Genomic DNA, 22572 nt, shown 5'->3' with positions numbered 1-22572 from the left:
GTTAAAAGCTGCTGAAGTAGCAACACGGTATTAGTAAATACGCAGCTGGAATATATATGAGCATTAATCATTCGCTATAGTGGACAGGGCTCTGCTACCTCACTGGAAATTGAGGACTGTGCAGAAATGATGCATTGAATTGAATTGTTATCCTTTAATTATGACTGGAGTTGCGTACCTTTCCTATAAGCATCCAGCATTACATCAATATGTGCCCCACCACATTTTTGTCTTATTGCTTTATCAGAAGACATTTATTCAAACCACCCCTCTCTGAAAATAGAAGCGAGGTGCTATTACTGTGTGTATCCAACATTTTTAACAAAGTTATCAAACTCTTCCATCTGGATTATGCTGAAGAAGCCAACGATGTGGTCTAAGAAGCCCAGGCATTATAAATAAGCTCTTTTAAAGTCTGAGTCATATCATGTATACGCGTATTCGCTTTTCTTTTTTTTGTTGAATGTCATTGCTGTGATGGTTTTATTGCTTTAGACCCCTCTGCCGGGCAGGTTAGAGGAGCGACTGCACGACTGATGAGCATGGCAGGAAATTGGCAGATGGAAGCATCCATTTCACCGCTAATTAGGGGGTCCAGAAGCCCGCCGACTGACAGGGTTCAACTGGGCAATGTAGTGCCTGCCAGCTCCCATCCCGTGCGCTTTATAAAACGCTCTTTAATTCCCCGGCACAATATCATTAACTTTGTAAGTGGATGAACACAATGGACAAGCAATTTAATTAACTTCTACCATTGAATGTTGGAGGGGAGACTAAATGAAATTAATGCACAATATTTCCCAGCGAGGCAGCCAACCTTGGGAGTGGGTCTGGATTGTTGGCAGGTCAGGCGCTGCCGCGGCTTTGGCCAATTATGCCTTGTTTAGACCCATCCATAATATTTTCCTCAAAGGAAAATAAAATCAGTGGTTTTGAGATCAATCATGGGCGCATGTCGCTCTGCATTCTGGGAGATTTTAGAATAATGAAGTGGAAGCCCGGAAACAAAGTCTACGGATCTGAAATACAGGTATCATAACTGATCCATACAGCTGTGGGGGTTTACTTGAAATAGACGATCAATAAATGGATGGATGGAGGTTAGGTTTTGGGAAAAATAGCAAATACAGGTTTCTGATCGTGGAATTAGGGAATATTTGAACAAATGTCGGCTGGTCGGTTGCTCCATCACTTTGGACAAGATTGAAATATCTTAACAACTCTTTGATGGATTGCCATGAAGCATTGGGAAGACTTGCATGATCCACAGGAGATGAGTCGTAATTACTTTGGTGTTCTGCTAACTATTTCTATAACGCCAACATAAGGTTTACATATTTGTTTTTTTAGTGAAATATCTTAACCACTAATGAATGGATTGCCATGAGATTCTGTACAGACATTCATGGTGCCCAGAAGATGAATCCTAACGTCTTTGGTGATCACCTCAGATGATGGCAATCAAACTCTTGCAGAAGCCAGTATTGAGAAGAACAAAAACATCTTTTCCTTTGAGAAAAGCCTTCAGTGCCGTTCTTTGCTCTTCTTTCAATGAAGAAATACTCTCCAGTTCTGATGCAACTGATGTAATTGCAGCTACGCTAACCTCTTTAGGAGACGTCATTGTTGTTTAGAACGAACAGTTACCTCTCAGTGTCGTCACACAAACCTAAGCCACTCCTGTAGTTGCCAGGACGCTGATTGGTCTGTGATCTGGCTTGCCGATCACAAAAGCATTACTTGAAACCTGACAAGATGGATTTTTGTGTGATATTTGATCCAGTGATTCTTGTACGATCTTGTGACATCACAAGAATCCAGCTGGCGTGCAATTTTCATATATTCAGTGAAATATCTCTACATCTACCAGATGGATTGGAACCAAGTTTGGTACAGAAATTCATGGTCCCCAGAGGATGAATCCTAATGATTTTGGTGATTCCCCGAGTTTTCCTCTAGCACCACTGGCAGGTTGACATTTGTGCTTCAAAGTGAAATGTTGCATTTTGATGCAGACATTCATAGTCTTTGTAAACTTTTGGTGACTTCATCTCACTTCATCATGTCAAAAATTGAGTTTGTCTAATTTGGTTTATCTATTGCACTTTGTCATCTATTTAGTTTTCTGTACAATGACCATTACAGCCTTGCTGAGCTGCTAGCGTTGCCGTAGACTCTAATGGTATGTGTCCATAGGGGTGTTTTTTGGACGCGAGGGATTACCTCGCTTCCCAGCATTGAATGCTCGATGGGCTGCCACTAGAAACTAGGCACTTGATTGGAAAAACACATTCACTTGTGGGCTACTGCTCCAAGCTTTCAAACCGTAACCAACATGGCGACTCATTTGGAAACTTTTTTTCTCGTATACAATGAAAACAGTTCACCAAAATGTGTTTCTGAAAATATTTTTGGCGAGAAATAAGCCATGCAACTGCTGAATCTGTTTTCATTTTAGATCGACAACGATTAGTTTAACACCCCTGATTTGCATAAAGTAGCTTAGACCTCAACTCAATGTAAATGAGGAGCGGCCAACGTGACGAAATGCAACACTACGCTACCAGAATGCATTGCATGGCTGCTTACAGACAATGATTGGAAAGCGTGGAAATGCCGGATCCTGTGGACACGTACCATTAGTCTTATTGGTTTTGTAAGCAAATGTTGCAGATGCAAACATTATTAAAGCATTTCAGTATAAAGAGCCTCATCTGAACTTAATTTGATGCTACAAGTCAGCATTATCCACCGTAGCCACAATACCAGTCAAAATGAGGTTCAGGTGGTCTGGATCTGCTGTTCCTGTTTTACTTGTATGGGATCAATACTAGTCCTGCTTTGCCATGTAAACCAATTTTCTTGCAAGGTTTGCTCATGAGGTCCCTCAGGGGGACAGCAGGAGAGCATTAAGGAGAGTAAGCTCAACTTAAATCTTAATTACTGTGAAATAAATAAGTAAATGCATGTTTCCTTTTAGTATATCTGTGAAGAGTCTAATTCATTCCCTCTGTCCCTTACCTATGCCCCCCCCCCCCCCCCAACACACACACACACACACACACACACACACACACACACACACACACACACACACAGACACACACACACTAACACACACCCCAGAGACAAGGGCTCCTTCAGGACGTGACGGATGGCTCCAACACTCAGGCCGCTTTCAAATCACAGGAAGTGACAGAGGAAGTTTTAATGAGAGTTTTGTCTGTGTATCCAGTCAGGCCTTCCAGGCAGCCGATGAATAATAGACACTGTGGCTCAATACTCTGAATACTCAATCAATGGCACTGGGAGAGGGCCTTGGCAAACACATATGGCAGCCCGGGGGTGGGCGGCGGGCTCAGGAGGGGTAGAAAATACTAAGGCTTCTCCATCTGTATCTCCGGGCTGAAAAAGCAAGCCATCTCTATTGATGCCGCTCACTTTTGTGCCGTGGTGTTTTCCTTTGCCGGGGATGACAAACAGGCTGTTTGTGCAGTATTGGAGGTTTGTGCAGAGAGGCTCCTGTGAAGGTGCTCTTTTAGCCCCAGATCCTGCATATCAATGGGTCCCTTGCTGGGACGTAGAGGGCTGATCTAGAAACAGATATGTGGATTCATTCAGTAGCTGTCAGAGCGCACAGCATGCTGCTCTATTGTCTGCTTTGTATTGGAGTATGTTTAGATTATAGCCATGTATGAATGCTGGTCCTTAGTGACTAATGAGGATATTATGTAGCTATTAGTCAGAGCTTATGTCCCTGCCTCCGTCTCTAAGCTGTTTTGACATAACATGTGTTTCTGATATATCGCAACACCATTTCTTCATGACAGCATATCTGATTGACCTTTCCGATAAGACTGCGCGTGCGTGTTTGTGTGTACATTTGTGAGTTGTTTCTTTGCGGTGATGTTTTCTATGTGGATGTGTGGCATCACTCGGGATTTGACAGATGAGGGGACTCCAGGGATTTCTGAGCAATGAGATATAAACTGGGAAAAACAGCCCATTTTGTCTCAGCTGTCTAAAGGGCGAAATGCCACAGAAACCCCTGAGGAGATATTTCTCTGAGGTGGCTGTAACGAGCCTGTAGCCCGAACGCTGAGATAACCCTGAGTACTGTATCACTGTAAAGGAAGTGCTGCTAATGGGTCATTCTGTTTTATTACAACTTGACTTATTTTCATGGTTTTGGCGATCTTTCCTGTGTGGAACACTAGGCAATGAGACGATCAAACAAGTTGTAAACTAATGGATTAATAAACTAATGAAATCAGCTCTAACATGCACACAGTCTTTCTGTACAATGAGGGATTATAACCAACATTTCAGGTGCTCTCTTGCTTTCAGTTTTTCCTCCAAATGAAGTGGTTTAGATAATCATGGATTTTGTATGTTTATGTAGCTATACTTCTGAGACTATATACCTGGCCCTAACAAAAGAAAACTAAAACTGAATATATAAAAACATACAGCTAAACATTTCTGAAGAACTGAAACTAAACTAAAACTAGCAAACACACTCAAAACTAAACTGAAATTAAATCAAAAAGCCAAAACTAAAATAAAACAAAAACTAATTGAAAATTTAAAACTAAATTATTATAATCTTGATGCTGACATGTTTTAGTATGGGACCACACAGAGAATTACCAATTACCACTAGGTGTGAAGCGGAATTACTAACTTCTGTGACCACAACGAACAATAATCTAAAATAGGGATGCACCGATCGGACTTTTTCAGTCCTGAAACTGAAAGTGATACCTGGGCTTTAAGTATCGGCCGATAGTTTAATTAATAAGCTGTATGCCTCACTGTGATGAAGTGACTGGGATCATTCTTTTATGTGTAAGGCAACATCAGGCTTGACTTAAACAATGCTTTCTTAATTTTGTAAAAATAAAAAATATAGCAAATAAATGCATAGATATTTTTTAGAATAATAAATCTTACACCAGCAACTTGGTAAAAAATCTTCAAAATTAGCAGGATTTACAATTCAAGTGTTAACCTTTTTAATGCAGCAACAAATTGGTCAAAACTTAAACAATAATTAAAATTCCAGTATATAATGTATATAGTATATAAACATAGAATTGAATAGATCGGCCCCATTGTCACCGATACCCGATCCAACTGTTGTAGTAAGTATGGGCCCGCTATCGATATCGGTGCATCCATAATCTAAAACAGACACTTTTCATCAGGATAAAGTCACACATTGCATCAGTGCACATTTGAAACCACAAGATTTTATACAACAAAATATGTATACAAAGTTCAGATGTAGACGTACAACCTGAACACAGTTAAATATCCTAATGAAAACAGTCATGTCCAGGCACAGTTAACATCTTCGGAGTAAGCTCCTCTTGTTAAAGTGCTTTATGAGTGTATCATCTATTTTCCTATTAAAAGCCCTCATCGCTATGCTCCACAAACCCATAATGCTGCACTCTGCTAGTGTCCGGGGGACAGCAGAACATTACCCCGGGAAGTTGTACAGTGACACTGCGATGACACCGGAGTGTGTATGTGTCAGCTCTCCCGGGACTGGCCACTCTCCCTTAGCACAGATTGGAGGTGAGACCTTGAAGAAAAATGATTACTTTTATGTTTGCTTTATGGCTCATTTTTCACATTAAACGCAGAAAATCTATTCAGAGGTCACAGAATTCCTGCTTCTCCTCGTCGGCCAGAACTAATTTTTGCAGCCCTCGGTATCGATAAAGCATTCAGCGGAGCAAAGTATGCAGGCTATGTACTGCAGCTCTCAAGTCTCTATTTTCCAGCAGCCAGTCTATTGGGACTTGTTCAGCCCGTATCTGCTGGGGTTTTGGAAATGTCAACTACACACACTTGTACGCACACACACGTGCACACGGCCGGCGTGCACAGCGTGTCAGCGTGCCCTTATCTGTGAGCGGCGTAGCCAATACGACTCGTGATAAGAGATAGCATTGCCAGAACGAGTCATAAAACCCCAGCTTTTATGGCACGCTTATTGTCTTTCTGTCTACAATTATGGTGATTACTCATTTCCCCTCACCTCCCCCCCCCCCGCAGCCCTCATGGTGCACTTAATAGACTGCATTTTACTAATGGAAAATTAAGTAGCCGCCGTGGCAGAGGGGTTTATAAATATGTAAAATATACTTTTAATTATTTCAAGTGAATCTGGCAGCTAATCAATAAAGAGGGACGTGACAAACATACGTTTGACACAGGCCATTGTAAAGCTACTGGTAAAAGATAAGCATGGCCTGTCAGCGCAGTCCGGCCCTAATGAATATTTTGAGCCTGTCATGTAAGGAGACAAATGGATTAATTGCGCCCCGCTAATATAATAGCTTCTTCATGAAGAGTGCAGGAGGAGAGGAGAGAGAGAGCACAGCAGCTGCTAGCTTCTGGACCCCGATGTCAAATAAATATTTATTAGGGTGGAGGGTTAAGTAGATTTTTGCGATTACACGGATAGCCACTTAAGCGTAGTTGTTTATCATTTATTTGAGAATTGATTCATGCCGATTTGTTTGATGTTGTATTAATTTTTGTGGGCATTGAGGGCCACTAGAGAGATCAGCTTCCACTGCAGGAGAGACTGTTTGGAATTAAAGTGAAGGGGTTTAATCTGGGGCTGCAACTAATGACTATTTTCATTGTTGATTAATGTATTGATTATTTCTCTCCATTAATTGATTAGTTGTTTGGTCTATAAAATGCCAGGAAATGGTTAGAAATGTTACCCAAAGCCCAGGATGGCGTCCTCAAATGTCTTGTTTTGTCCACAACTCAAAGATATTTAGTTTACTGTCATAGAGGAGAAAAGAAACCAGAACATATTAACATTTAAGAAGCTGGAATCAGAGAATTATTTCTTTTTTTTTGCTTAAAATATTACTCAAACTGATTAATTGATTATCAAAAATATTTAGCAATTAATTCAATAGCTGACAACAAATTGATTAATCGTTGCAGCTCTACAATCAACTAATCAATTTATCGACTCATTTTTTCAGCATTAGTATTTTGACTCACCAGAGAAATTCTGCTATTTCATTTCTAATAGAGTGAAATATATCCTTTCATCTCCATAATTTCCCGTGTGTCATATTTCATAATAGTCATTTTTACTTGACTGCCTACTGAAATATTTACACAAACAGCAGCAGTTAGCGTGGCGGCACCGTTTTGACAAATAGCACGGTTTTCCCCCCCTCGGCCGGCTCTCCCTATCCATCTCTGTCTCCAAGTCTGTTGTTGGCACTTTAAGGTGAAAGAGAACATAAAGACAAGCGAGCACGGATAAGCGTAGGGGGGCCTTCCTGGAAGCCGTCCTCTCGCAATGGGAAGCTGTGACCTTGAGTCCTGCCTTTCGCCCAACGCCGTCCCCTCTCATGCACGCACCCCCCACCGCCGCCTCCCTCTGTCCTCCGTCAGAGCAGGAGAAGAAGCAATGAAGGGAGGGAGGGAGGGAGGGAGGGCGACTGGGGGGTTCGGGTCACCAGCCGCTGTTCTCATCAATTAAATGTGCGACAGTGTTTTCCGTCGGCTGAACTTATATGTCAAGGAGATGGGCAGGACCTCATGTTTGTGCTTTTGACAAATCAGCAAATGTTTAATCTCAAGATGTGCCGGCGCTCATAAATAATGCAGAGGCCGGGCCGGGCCGGGCCGGGCCGAAAAACTCTCTCCCAGCGTGCCGGAGAGAGGCGTCTGCAGCCGGCCTCAATAGGAAAACACAGGAAAACCCTCCAGACTAAATCCTTCTTCATGCCTAGCGCCTTTTCTTCTGCAGATGTCTCCTCCTTCTTTTGATCACACCCCTCTAAGCCCTCTTCATCACCCGTCTTTCTTTTACTGTACCTCTCCCGTTATCTCTTATCTTGCAACATCACTGTTTTCCGTCTTTGTCTTTCGCCATTTTTCCTCTCTTGTGTTTTAATTTGGTCTTTATAGTGAAAGTTACTCTCTTTGAGGGCAGATTTATCCCGAGCCGAAGGTCTGCTATCTCAAAGACACAGGGGATTGAGCTTGAGCTTTGCCTCCATTTGCCCTAAATGTAAAGAGGGCAACAGAAAGCAGTGTAGCGGACTGTGAACCGCATCAAATCCCCCTCTGCACCACTCTCACTTCTTCCCACAGACTTTGATTGGCTCGTCCGCCGACTGGGAAAGTTTCCTGATTGTTCGCAGGGAAAATTAAGATTTTAAGCCTATTGAAGTTGATCTTTGCTCATTCAAAAGTCCATCTGAATGTGTCCTTTTGAAAGCTCAAATTGTTGACTCGCCACATTAGAAGACTCTGAGCCCGAGATGAGAACGGGGTGTGCAGCGACTGTGAGCGTACTGTACCGAGAGCACCTGTTGTTGTGTAGTCGATGGTGTGTAGTGTTTGTGGCCTCCCATTGAGCGGAGCGGCGGGACGTGTGCTGTGGAGTGTGTTAAAGAGTGAGGCGCTGTACATTCAGCCCAGTTTATTAGTCAAGCATTCGCACATTAGGTCAATCCTTTGCACTCAACATTGTGAAAGGGTTATGAGGACGGAAAACCAGAGACATAATGTTGTAAATTGTAGCTGTTGAACAGGTTGTAAATTTGGCGAAAATGGTGGGAAATGTAGGAGTTTTATTCCACCCGTCATGTGGAGAATCTTCATCTGTGAAGGGATAAATCTTGGATCCTGGACCGGATCCAGATCCAATAAAGTACGGAGTCATTTTAGGTCTGACATGAATGCTTAAAAGCATCGAAACTTTGATCATCGCCATGTAATCGACCTCCATATCACTATTCGAATGCTTTGTTTTTATTTATTTTAAATTTTTTATATATAAATATGTAATAATAATATATATTTGTGCCTTCAAATGAAACTCATGAGCTCATGTTTACAACATGGGAAGTCGTGTACGCAATATGCTTGGCGTTCAAGTGGTTAAATCGTGAGAACACCGCTGCTAAGCAACGGCAATATTAACGTTACTGTCGACGTCTAGAAGCCACAGAGGCTAACAATTTAGCAAGCTAGCAAGTGGGTAACATAATGTAGTAAATGTAAAGGCATAATGACAGAGGAAAAAGATGAGGCCGTTGGGAATACCAACATTTTCCTCAGACATATTATAAAATAACGAAGAAAAACAACATACAACTAAAATTACAATATATTAACTTATTATGCACCGAACTCTGAGCTTTCAGAAACCTTCCACTTACGAGGTTGTGAATACCACAAGAGGGGGGCGTTCATATGGACTCTTCTCGTAAACACGACCACATTTGAAGGCACTAAATATCCCAAAATAGCCCACGAAATAAGGAATAATCCCACAACATTATTCATTATTCATATTCAACGTTAATTATTATTAGTTATTCTCAGACGGATGTCGCCATTTGTTGTGTGTAGAGGTGCATATGTGTACAGTAGTGCAGCAGCGGCACTGAAACGGGGAGACAGACAGACGACATGTCAGCCTGCTGCTCCGCGAAGCTTCGAATACCTTCGAATATTTCTCACCGAAGCTTCGAAGCCCAAAAAATGGTATTTGGGACAGCCCTAAATCATTTATGTAAAATGTGTCCAATCTCACAAGTACTTTTTTCCTCTTGCAGGCTCTCGGAAGTTTCTACTTTATCCACGAGTCTTTGAAAAACATCCACCAGTTTGATTTCAAAGGTGAGTACCAAACCTCCCCCCCGCCCTCCAACACACTTCCACATATACATCATCACGAAATGAAATCCTCACCGCCGTGCCCCCTCATCCCACCCCTGCATATCACACACAACCATTCGCAGGCTATTCCCGCTTCCATCAGAAACCAGCGCGCTGAGATTGGCTTTGAGGATAATGTAAAGGGAGGGGGGAACAGAATGGTAATGCTTATTAATATTAGGATTTAATTCATAAGATTTCGGGCCCACAGTAATGGTGTGCGGCGGGTTATTGGACAGTTACGGCGGTCTCATCAGGCTGCGGTGTCAGAGGGCCCCGGGGTCCGGCGGCCGCGCTAATTAAAGAAGGGATATAGATGTGGAGGCGCCTCGCTTCCTATTAGACCCAAGTCAGCATTAGCACCAGTTACCCTAGTGAAGGACAGGGCGAAGGCAGGGGAGGGGTCGAGAGGGGAGAGGACCACTCCCCATGTACACACACATACTCTAAAGATCTGATTTAAAGTCAGAATCACATAAACTACTGCACATTTTTGTTGATTTCCTTTGTCATAGGCCTTTTTCCCAGCAGACATTTTGACTTGTGATAGCAGGAAAAGCACAGGTGTTACTGATAATTGGCTCCGTTATATTCCAGCATGCACAATAGCAGGACCCTGAAACTGACGCCATCATTCATGTTATTATGTGCCTTTCTTACTGTGACATGTCTTTTTATAAGCTGGTCTTTATAACACAACTAAACCAAAGAATAGTAGATGATCAGATGTATTTGATATCACAATCCTGTTGTTGATATTGTCCTGATCTGATTTTGTGTCACAGCAATATGTTGTTACACCCCTATCTGGAACCCCCACACACACACACATGTTTAATCAAGTCACTCTTGGCAGCATGAGATTGAATATGAACTTTGTGGTCACATTGTTTATGTAGCCCACAATCATAAATCACCAACATGCATCATAGGGCTGGGCGATATGGTAGAAAATCAAATATTTTTGACCAAATAACCTCCATATTGATGTTGTAGGGTTGACCATTGGTGCTTTTACAAAATATTTAAACAATAAAATTTTTGATAAATAATCATCAGTAGTAGAAATAATGACTAAGTGGGTAAAGGTAAATAATAGAACAGCTGGAACAGTCTGTAATTTCAGAAAATTACATCGCTTTACTGTAATGCGCCCTTTAAAATCAGGAAAGGCAACACTTATGCCATATTACGATATCCAAAATCTAAGATGATATCTAGTCTTATATCACAATATCGATATAATATCGATATATTGCTCAGCCGTCATGCATCAAGACTGTTTGTTTTTGTTTTTCTTCTGGATTTTATTCATTTATTTGTTTATTTTTACTAAATTCATGTACTGGAGTCGGCCTCCATAATGTAAAAAACGTGCCATGTGATCTGGCAGCATGGAAACAATAACATAATAATGCCATGTACCAAGAAATAAAACAAACTTTTAAAGATCTAAAATGCGTCAAGAACAGCGTGGCACATACAATACCCTCTGTCCTTAGTCTCCTGATTCAGATAAGAAAGTACCTCCACATTATAAACCCCTTTAACCTCAGGGATACCATCAGAGGACAGATCCATCTTCCAGGACAGATGGATGCAATAGGTATCGTCTACAGTGAACTGTACAAAGTAAAAAGGAAGAGAAACTGGTCGGCCCAAAGAGATGAAAGACAGGCATACTGTATATATTTTATTTAATAACCGTGTTGTGACCTCTCACTCTCACCTCTGTAGCTGAATACAGATGTTCTTCATTCTAACCAGCAGGTGGTGCAGTTGTCTGAGGAAGCCAAAGTTGCTCAGTGAGCTCTTAATCGTATCAGGAGATTCACACATGGGGCCTTCAAAAATTAACCTGCCATGTTTGTAACAATAAACTGTCTTTTCTCCACCTCCTCCATCCTTCTCTTTCTCTCTCTGTCCGTCTTCCCTCCATCTCCACTTCAGCTAAGAAATTCAGGAAGGTTGTCGGGAAGGAAACCTACTCAGAGACACTAGAAAGCACACCCTCGCTGGAGAAGGAGAAGTTTCCACAGGACTACTTTCCTGAGGTGGGTAATGTAATAAGCACACTTGACAGACTGATGGTGGTGTTGTCGTCTAATGACAGCTTTCGTCTGAGATGGATATCGAAGTGAGAGGGGGAAATGATGAATGAACACACAGCTCTTTTACACCATTGAATAAAGCTGCTAAATTGAAAACATTATCAATCAAGGATAAAAATGAATTTTGATTTATTTTCCCCTAAATTGTGAAAGAAATCTTGTTTTGTTCCACAATGCCAAACTTCAGATAATAATTTACACAAAAAAAGAGATGACTTTGCCCTACTTTTTATTCATTTTTCAAAAGCCATTTCGTTTTCCATGTATCTTTTTGTTTTAGAGTCCAGGACACATGGCTGATTTGAAGACAAATCAGTCAAAAAATTCAAATCGTGTAACGGAGAAAGTCCTCGTTGTTTCTGCCGTGTCCCGTGGAGCAATCCTCTGCTCACTCCGCTGTGTTCCGTTTTTGTGGTGTGTTATCAGAGGGGGAGCTGAGCGCCGAGCATAGCTGTGCTGATATAGTAATAAAGAGCACGACCGCCCGTGTGTCATCCCCGCACTCCCCACTCATCTGTCAACCATGCTCCGACGGCCGCCTCCGCAAATATATGCAAAACAGATGGATACGGCCCCTTCACACACTTCCCCCCAATTTCCGTCTCTTTCACACACTGCAGGACTCCCCACCCCAAACACACACACACACACACACACACACACACATACCCAACCATCTTCTCAGGTTTCCCCACTTTCCCATTCCAGAGATGATCTAAAACCAATTACACTGATTGAGGCGCATTTAAAATGATTACAGCGAAAAGCATTGTTCTGCGTTTAACAGGACAAGCAGAGAAAACCACAAAACAAACCTGGCATGGCCCAGCGTGTGAGAGGGATGAGGGGAGTGATGTAGGGAGAAAGGAGGTGTATGTGGGGAAGTGGGGGGGGCAGATGAGAAAAGTTTTGCCCGGTGATTTATGCCTCTTTCCCGGCTGGGATATGAATCTGGGATGATGCTCCAGAGAGCAGCACTCCAGATAATGTTAGCCCATTTAAAAAGAGCAGATTTGTGTAGTCTATCAGGGTCGCCGAGTATTTTTTTTCTCCTCCCGCCTTCCCTTCCTCCTCCGGCCCCTCCGGAGTGAGAAATTGGTTGTTATCATAGATCACAGATACTGCTCAAACCTCTTATGAAAGATGAATTAATTTCACTAATGCTTTAATGCAAAGCTCTCATGAGGGAGGCAGACTGGTGATAACCCCTGCCTCGTCCCCGCTTCCTCCGCTCGTGATTTATGCCCTCTTTTAGTAGATGAAACCGCCTAGATTTGCCATCCATCTGCAGCTTTGAGGAATCCTATTACACGGGGATCTTGGACCGGACAGAACGCCACACAAGGGTCCCAAACCAGTTGCTTGAGTCTCAGTTTTGTGTCATGCACCCTTTAGATGTGTGTTAAATGTGAAAAATACACCTCGACCGAGTTATTTAAAGTCAACAGCGCAGACACAGAGGGCAGGTGTCTTGTTTACATGCTCATAAACTAATTCTCAATGCAAAAAAGAAGATGCGTATTTGGAATTGGTCCAGTTAGTCAGATGGGATCCTCTGAGGAAGGTTAGAGAGTGACAGCAGACAGCTCAGGTGGCCGCCGGGAGACGGATGTGTGTGTTTCTCTGCCTGTGTCTTCCCTTTACAGTCCCCCATTAATAAAGTGTCACTGCTGATGACATCATGGTGGGAGGGATCGGTGTATGCGCGTGTTGGTTTGTGTGTATAAAAGAGAAACCAAATGTCATTCAGTACATTTCGCTGCACTTGAGCGCTGCTGCGTGGTGGTTGAGACCAGAGATTCTCAAAGTGGGGTCCGGGGGACTCCCAGAGGTCCGTGAATTATTATTTTATTTAATTAATTATTTTTCTCAATTAATTGATTAGTTGTTTGGTCTATAAAATGTCAGAAAATGACGATCAGTGTTTCTCAGAGCCCAAGATGACGTCCTCAAATGTCTTTTTGTTTTATCCACAACTCAAAGATATTCAGTTTTCTGTCATAGAGGAGTAAAGAAATCAGAAAATAATTACATTTAAGAAGCTGGAATCAGAGAATTTAGACTTTTTTTCCTTACAAAATTACTCAAACGGATTGATAACTAATCAATTAATCGTTGCATCTCTAATTTACACTGAAATAAAACGGAGAAATGCAGAACATACTCATATTTACCTGCAAATGTTTGACCTTTTCTGTCAGTCGACTCGTCGATTAATTGTTTCAGCTAGATCTGCAACGATTAATCGATTAGTTGTCAACTATTAAATTAATCACCAACTATTTTGATGATCGATTAATTGTTTTTTAAGAAAAAAAGAAATTTCTCTGATTCCAGCTTCTTAAAATGTGAATATTTTCTGGTTTCTTTACTCCTCTACGACAGTAAACTGAATATCTTTGAGTTGTGGACAAAACAAGACATTTGAGGACGTCCTCTTGGGCTTTGGGAAACAAAACATTTTCACCATTTTCTGACATTTTATAGACCAAAGAACTAATCGATTAATCAAGACAATAATCAACAGATTAATTTACAATGAAAACAACCTTTAGTTGCAGCCCTAGTTTCAGCTGTAGAGGGTGAAACCTAATGTCCAACCAGTGCTGAAAGAGAACAGAAATCAAACCAAGCAAGTTTTTTTTTCCTGAATAATCTCACTTAACACTTTGTCAATATCCATTTTCATTGATCCTAGATCATGCTCATGATGGCTTTCTACTTCAGCTTTTAAAAGTGGCTCAAACTCAGTGTCATAAAATAAAATATTAGGTAAAATCACTTACATTCACACTTCCTGCTTGCGGCCCTCTCCTGCTCCTACACTAGTTTGATTCTGATTTAAGTGACAACCGCCTCCGTATGCAAAACACCGGTTCTTTCCGTAATCCCACCGTGAGTTATAGCTGTAAGTGAAGGAGAGAGAAGCGGGGACGTTAATTGAAATGCTGAATAAGACGGAAGTGGACAAAATCACAGGCGCATTTCTTTTGAAAGGTCGCCGTGATGGATTTGGCGGCTTGTCGTTTCCCGTTGTTCCGTCAATCTCTCCGCCTCCCCAGTGGGCATTAATATATTTATTTGTTTGGCGCAGTAATACATGCCTCCAAAAACCGTTGCATCATAAGGATTTGTCATTGCCTTATATAAATAAAGTATACGACCCAGACCTTAATGTGCCCTTGCTATTGATTGTTTTACACAGCCGTAGAAGGAAAAAAAAACAGAGCAGGGAAGGGAATAGCGTCCAGGCTGTAGATCAACATCCATATGAGTTTGTATTTGTTGTTTGGCACCGTGAGCGTGTCCATAAAAGCATTGACTTTTCATACCCTTTTAGTGCCCTCTGTAGTAAGCTCTGTGATTACTTTCAAGTTCTGCCCCCCGATGAAAGTTAACTTCCTTCACGTTTTTCCCCCTCTCCTCTTGATTTAAACGCCACGCGTGATTCACAGATGGGATGCGTGCGTTAAGGAGATGAAGTCATTTAAAGCGGCGTCGCTTGTAAAACGCTCTCTGCGTTTATCACCGCACGAGACACCTGTGACACAGATGCCGTTCTCTGTGACGGCCGTGATCCATGAGACTGCGAGGAGCTCATAAATGAGCGGATAATGTTGAAATGAAAGCTAAGTGAAAGCTTTCTACACTCGTTTTTTTTTGTTGTATACAGAAAGATCAGAAAAACTATATTGATTTTACAACTGAAAAAATCCAATTTAGGCTTCTTTGAATTTACCATACGACTTCTTTTTAAGCATTCCTGCGTCGTCTTACTGCAACATTTGAGTGGTGACAATGACGGCTCTCTGTACATGTGGTGCATCTTTATCCGAGCACACACACACATACGTTCACGTGCTGTCCAGTCATATAAACCCTCTGTGAGGCCCTCTCTTATTTGATGGGCCCCCCTGGATGATGGAATAAAGATAAATGTGACTGTCTACCAGGGCTCAAATCAATCAGCGTTTGTGTGTATTACTTATTACTCACAGTGCATTTCTGTCACAATGCTTTTGTGTAACCCCCCTCTCCACTCCACTCCCCTCGCTGCCCTGCACTCTTCTGTCACCCCCCCTCCAAACATCACCCCGCCATAATATTATTTATGGGGGTTGGACTTTGAGTTGAGATATAAGAAAGGTCAAAGAATCGAACGGTGGCAGGAGGGTGTTTTGGACAACAGCTGGGAGTGTGTGTGTCACATGTGACATTTTATAGGAGCGTAATTTTCCATTGGTCACAATTGGGGAGTTTTATGTAGTGGTTTCCAGCGTCCAGTGAATCCGATGGTCCCACTTCCCTCCGTCACCCCGTCTTTTTTTCCTCTTATTTCCTGTCTTCCTCATCCTGTGTGTCAGCCCGTATGTGTACACCCGTGGACGTGACCCACTGTGTAGCCGCCGTTCATCACTGTCATGGGCGGAGACGCCATCGCTGACCTGTGGAAGGTCAGCCAATGTCAACCCCCGAGCCTCGCGACCTTTTACCGCTGCCCTCTGACTCCCGCCCCCCGTCCCCTCTCACTGACTCTTTACAGCCACCAAACCTGATATATGATATGATTACATGTCACCTCTCCGTTCAATCCAAATACGTCTTCTACTCTAAATAACTGTGACATTGCAGAAAGAGTATATTGGCTAAATTCATCTGTTTTTAAGATGTGTGTGTGTGTGTGTGTGCGTGGAGGGGGGGAGGGGTGGTGATGATGTTTCAGCAGGAGATTAAATGGGGCCGGACAGCATCTGTGTCATCATCTCCCGCTCCAACATCAGCTGCAGCAACCAAATCATGATGTCATCATGTCAGCCAATAGAGAGAGACACTTCTCTTCTTCTACGCTTTGATTGATTGTGCGAGATAATCATCTTAACAGGACTCCTGTTACAAAATAAAAGCACTTAAATTGGGTGAAATAGACAGCATGTGTGTTCTTACTTACTGATACGTAGATGCTTGTTCCACTCGACTGGGATGCCGTGTCTAGCGCACGTGTGTGTGTGTGTGTGTGTGTGTGTGTGTGTGTGTGTGTGTGTGTGTGTGTGTGTGTGTGTGTGTGTGTGTGTGTGTGTGTGTGTGTGTGTGTGTGTGTGTGTGTGTGTGTGTGTGTGTGTGTGTGTGTGTGTGTATAAGCAAGCGATGAAGCAGGGGGTCAATCAGTCATACGTGGAGGAAATGGGGCAATCTGGGGCCGGGTGTCAAGGAAGTGATGGATTTTAATGCTGCGATTGTAGTTAATGGCTCTTTAAATTAAATCGAGATTAAACGTCTCTGGCTGCAGTCAGAGCTTGTATGGGCATCAAGCAAGTCCCCCCCCCCCCCCCCCCAACACTCACTCTTCGTCTTGTCCCTCCTCATCCTCCCCACTCGAAGACTTTCTTTCCTCAACTTTACATTGACAAACGCAGACAGTACAATGCGCTAATGGGTTTTCTGTACATAAACACATTGTGATTACTCAATCCACATTTCTTTTGTTTATCTTCCCAATATATTTGGATTTAGTTTGTTTCAACACATATTTAGGGCTGCAACTAATGATTATTTTCATTGTCGATTAATCTGTTGATTATTTTCTCGATTAATTGATTAGTTGTTTGGTGTATAAAATGTCAGAAAATGGTGAAAAATGTTGTTCAGTGTTTCCCAAAGCCCAAGATGACATCCTCAAATGTCTTGTTTTATCCACATTTCAAATACTCGATATTCAGTTTACTGTAGGGCTGTCAAAGTTAACGCGATAATACCGCCTTAACGCAAATTAATTTTAATGCCACTAATTTCTTTAACACATTAATGCAATTATTTGCGAAACTTATGCTACATTTTGGCGAGGAAAAACTGTCATGGCCATTTTCAAAGGGGTCCCTTGACCTCTGACCTCAAGATATGTGAATGAAAATGGGTTCTATGGGTACCCACGAGTCTCCCCTTTACAGACATGCCCACTATATGATAATCACATGCAGTTTGGGGCAAGTCATAGTCAAGTCAGCACACTGACACACTGACAGCTGTTGTTGGGCTTGAGTTTGCCATGTTATGATTTGAACATATTTTTTTATGTTAAATGCAGTACCTGTGAGGGTTTCTGGACAATATTTGTCATTGATTTGTGTTGTTAATTGATTTCCAATAATACATATATACATACATTTGCATAAAGCAAGCATATTTGCCCACACCCATGTTGATAAGAGTATTAAATACTTGACAAATCTCCCTTTAAGGTACATTTTGAACAGATAAAAAATGTGCGATTAATTTGCGATTACACACGATTAATCATGGACAATCATGGACAATCATGCGATTAATCACGATTAAATGTTTTAATCAATTGACAGCCCTAGTTCACTGTCATAGAGGCGTAAAGAAACCAGAAAAATATTCATATATAAGGAGCTGGAATCAGATCATTTTAACTTTTTTTTTCATAAAAAAATACTCAAACTGATTAATTAATTGATTATCAAAATAGTTAGCAATTAATTTAATAATTGTTGCAGCTCTAGACATATTTGTTTAAGTGTAAGGTCTGTTATGCTGCACCGTGTGACACTCAAATCTAATTCCATTTGCTCCTTTCAAAGTCACAATATCGGGACCGCGAGTTATAATTGGGCCCATACATCCTGCCGAGGCAGTATGGATTAATTCAAGTATGCTAATGTAATTCAATTTGATACAGTTAATCTTGTACTAATGCAGATTGAAGGATGTGAGGTGCAATCAAATACCTCTTAGCCTTTTAATTTGCATCAGAGTTTTTTAAATAAAATTAGTCAATTTGTAATTATGTGACCTGGCCCATAATTAGTTTATTCATCACCGCAGTTAACTCCCCATTAGGAGTATCAGAGAGAGATGGACAGGAAAGGAGAGAGGCTGAGGGAAAGAGACGTATTTATCTATTCAGAATGAGAACACTCGCAGCATCAATTTGTCTCTCTTTTAATAACCAGCTTCACGGTGAATCATGTGCTGTTTGAGGACGGTCTTTGGACTTGTGATTGGATAATTAACTCAAGGCTGGTGGGATCTGATCAAACGGCTGCATACTGGACGTCTACACTGAGTTTATTTTGTTTAACTTTCACCTATACAGGCTGTACGTTCTGTGTTGAGGCTGGTCATTTAACATTTCTCTGTATTAGTTATCAGACATGTGGCAAAGCAGCTGGCGAGGAACTTTAAACTAACTTTTGAAGTGTCTGAAGAAAAGAAAATGTGTCAGTCAGCTGGATTTAAACAAATAAACAGGCTTCCTTTACTTATAATCAGTGGTGGAAAGTATATTATTTACTCAACTATTTCATTAAAACCCTCATAATTCTATACAAGAGGACATTTCTGGGATGTAAATTCAACTTAATAGTTTATGATTGTGTTGAAAAATTTGATATCGTGCTCCCAGATGATGGGCATTGTTACATGACTGTGAAAACGTTTGACATTCTCGCTTTCATTTGCCTTGTGATGACTGAATCTTACTTACTGATGTCACGCTAAATTGAGTCTCTCCGTTCTGCAGTGCAAGTGGTCCAGAAAGGGATTCATCAGGACTCGATGGGCCCTGCCTGACTGGTGAGTTCCCACAGCGACACATCCCACCTCATCTCTGTTCAACCCGCAATCATTACAACTGTATCACTGTGATTAGAGATGTATCTAACCATGTCAGTCATGTCCGGCTTTACCCACAAGCCCCGGTGGGCTGTGTGAGGTGTGGTGGTGGTGGTCATATAGACACACACAGAGAGAGAGAGAGAGTGAGTTACAGTCCATAGCTGAACCCTCTCCGGACAGTGTGCCACGGAAGACAGCAGGGATTTGATTAGACGTAATCGCGTTAGTCAAGCAGCTGCATATGACAGATGACCATAAAGATTACATGCAATTGAACCTGTACGGCATGAATACAAACGCTGGCTTCCAGTGTGCAGAGCAGGGGATTGTGGGGGGGCGGGGAGGTGGGGGGGTGGAAGACGGGGGATTGTAATCTAATAGAAGGATGACATGAGAACTAAAGAGCTGAAACGGTAAGCATTTAATAGGAGCACGACGTTTGACGAGAGCGGCAGAGAGAGAGAAAGAGAGAGAGAGAGAGAGAGGCTGGTGGAGGATAGGGAGATCAGATGGGAGATGGGATAGACAGAGATATAGCCGAAGGCATGCATGTATTCATTTGTTCAGGATGTCACTGCAGAATAAACCCCTCGAGATAAGACCAATTCCTCTGGGTGGCCCTGCCGAACACCATGCTAACAAAACAGCCCAGATTGATAGGATCAGCAGGGAGGTGTTCATCACTGTACATTGAGCTATCTCGCTCTTCCCTGACAGGACAAACTGAAGGAAAGCAGATTAGTGTTTGTATGTAGTGATATCAGCGCTCGTATGTAGTGATAGTGGACCTAGGTTAGATAGCATTTACCCCCTTATAAGAAGGGTGTTTTTTCACCATCAAGAAAAAGATATCAAGTCGGTAATGACAAAAATACTTCATGTCTATCATGTTTTCCATATGAAACCCATTTGTGCGTGCAACTGATTTTTTTTATTTCATTTGGGCTTGCCTAAGCTCAAATGTGAAGAAATTTTCAAAAGCGGTCAAACTGTTTGGCTGAAAAGTGACTTTTTCTTATCATACTGTATCTAGTTTGGGCCACAACATTAAATACTTCTGTAGATAAAGTATGATAAGAAAATGTCTGTATCTCAGAAACTACAAGGAGCACAATCAGGTATTTGGTATTTATGAACTCATAACAAGATGAATATGTAAAAAAAATCTTTCATATGGAAAACATTTAATAAACATGTTAGCGTTTTTTCCAAATTTTTCCAAAATCCCAATTAAGACTAATAATAAAAGTGTGATTTTTTACGTCATCTAAAAATTTCAAAGAAGTGCTGTTAGATACTTGCCCAGAGTATGTCTGTACCAATTTCAAGACTTTTGACCATCAGAACAAATGTTGTGTCATTTTTCCTTATCATACTAAATATTGTCTTTGGGCACAAATGGCTTAAAAGCTCATCTAATGCCTCGATTCACAAATATCTCTCTCTCTCTCTCTCTCTCTCTCTCTCTCTCTCTCTCTCTCTCTCTCTCGCTCTCTCTCTCTCTCTCTCTCTCTCTCACACTGGGGATTCATTCTCATCACATTCACCAAGTACAATCTAATTTTTGTATTCAAGAGTTTGATTCCAAACCCTCATTAAAAATACACTCAGTGAGCTTTTATCAATGCTTAAGTTGCCTACGATTACTATGTTAAAAGTCTTAGTGTACTTTATGAATTCATTAAAACAGTAATTTATTTACAAACCGGCCATTCTTTTGTAGTTGTACATTAGCTTCAGGTTTGTCACTTGGACTGAAACATCCCACTTATAAGTGTGCATTTAAGATGTTGTAGTTGAAGAAGGTCACTTAAAGTCTGTGTTTTTTTCATCCCAGCTCCTTTGATCTGGTCAACATCCACCTTTTCCATGATGCTTCCAACCTGGTGGCCTGGGAGAAAAGCCCCTCCGTCTACTCTGGGACCAGGCAGAAGGCGCTGGGCTACGTTTTAGACAGGTACTGTACACGCCGCCAGACACCATCTCTGTTTCTCTCCTGGCTTTTCATTCATTCTTTATTCTTTTCATTGACATAAGACCATAAATAGACAAACTGAAGTCATTGCCTCACTTTGGGGAGACTCTCCGTATCTGTGTAAAAACATAAAGAATGGGAATTGGATATATGTATAAAAAATGTAGTAGATACTATCCACAATTCCCAGTCCTGTCTGGAAAAACCTGTATTGATATTGTAATGGAGGCTTAGAGTGAGACCGAGCAGGAGAGGTTTCAGCAGGATTCAGTCCTAGACCAGTGGGATTACATCTGTCTGTAAAAGTAGGGGGTCTTACTCACTACACGGTCTGTGAACTCCCAGCTCTCTTTTATCTCTTCTTTTTCTGTCCCTCTCTCTAACTCCTCCTCACTTTTCAGCTTCTTTTTTTGTGTTGTAATCCTACATTTATCTTCATTTTTGTCCCACACAACCAGCAGGCAAAGGGATGCACATATTCGTCGAGTGCCCGTTTGGGACGTGCATCTGTCCAACACTTTGGTCTAATATACTGACTGATTGCCATGATATCAAAAGGGGTGATTTTGGTGACCCTTACCTTTTACCTAGTGACACCATCAGGTCAAAACTGGGTCGAAATGGGTTTGATTTACGTGAAATTTACGACGGATAATATTGGTCCCCAAAGGACGAATCCTAATTTCATCACCATGACATTTACTGAGCACATTCATGCTCCCCAGAGGAGGCACTTATTTCAATAAAATTAGCTGTAGATAGTCCATAGAAGATGAACCCTAAAGTTTTTGCTGACTGCTCCTGTTGCATCACCATCAGGCCAACATTTCCAATTACATATTATTAATAACAATAATAATAATACATTTTATTTATAAGCGCCTTTCAAGTCACCCAAGGACACTTAACAGATAAGACAGTCAATACATAATAAAAGATAAAAAAAATGTACAAAAATAAATTAATAAATAAAATAACAACAATAGTAAAAAAATATATAATTTATATATACAGATAAATTATTACATTCATACACATGCACATGACAAAGCACCAGGAAAGCCTAATCTAAAAAGGTGAGTTTTTAGTTGCAACTTAAAAGAAGCAACAGATGTACACATTTAACATATT

At 41.4% G+C, this 22572-nt stretch overlaps 1 protein-coding gene across 2 annotated transcripts in view; it reads left to right on the top strand.

Moving 5' to 3' along the window:
• The window catches only part of inpp5a (inositol polyphosphate-5-phosphatase A), a 170059-nt gene that overhangs the window by 83431 nt on the left and 64056 nt on the right, over positions 1-22572 (top strand). For both annotated transcript variants that reach the window (XM_074646884.1, XM_074646886.1), the window contains exons 5-8: positions 9618-9681; positions 11671-11774; positions 19372-19424; positions 21304-21423. In XM_074646884.1, coding sequence (XP_074502985.1) covers positions 9618-9681; positions 11671-11774; positions 19372-19424; positions 21304-21423 — 341 coding nt within the window. The remainder of the gene's footprint in view (positions 1-9617; positions 9682-11670; positions 11775-19371; positions 19425-21303; positions 21424-22572) is intronic.

This window comes from Sebastes fasciatus, chromosome 9 (assembly GCF_043250625.1).
Source record: "Sebastes fasciatus isolate fSebFas1 chromosome 9, fSebFas1.pri, whole genome shotgun sequence".
NCBI classification, from domain to species: domain Eukaryota; kingdom Metazoa; phylum Chordata; class Actinopteri; order Perciformes; family Sebastidae; genus Sebastes; species Sebastes fasciatus.
This window is presented reverse-complemented; position numbering and strand designations above follow the sequence as displayed.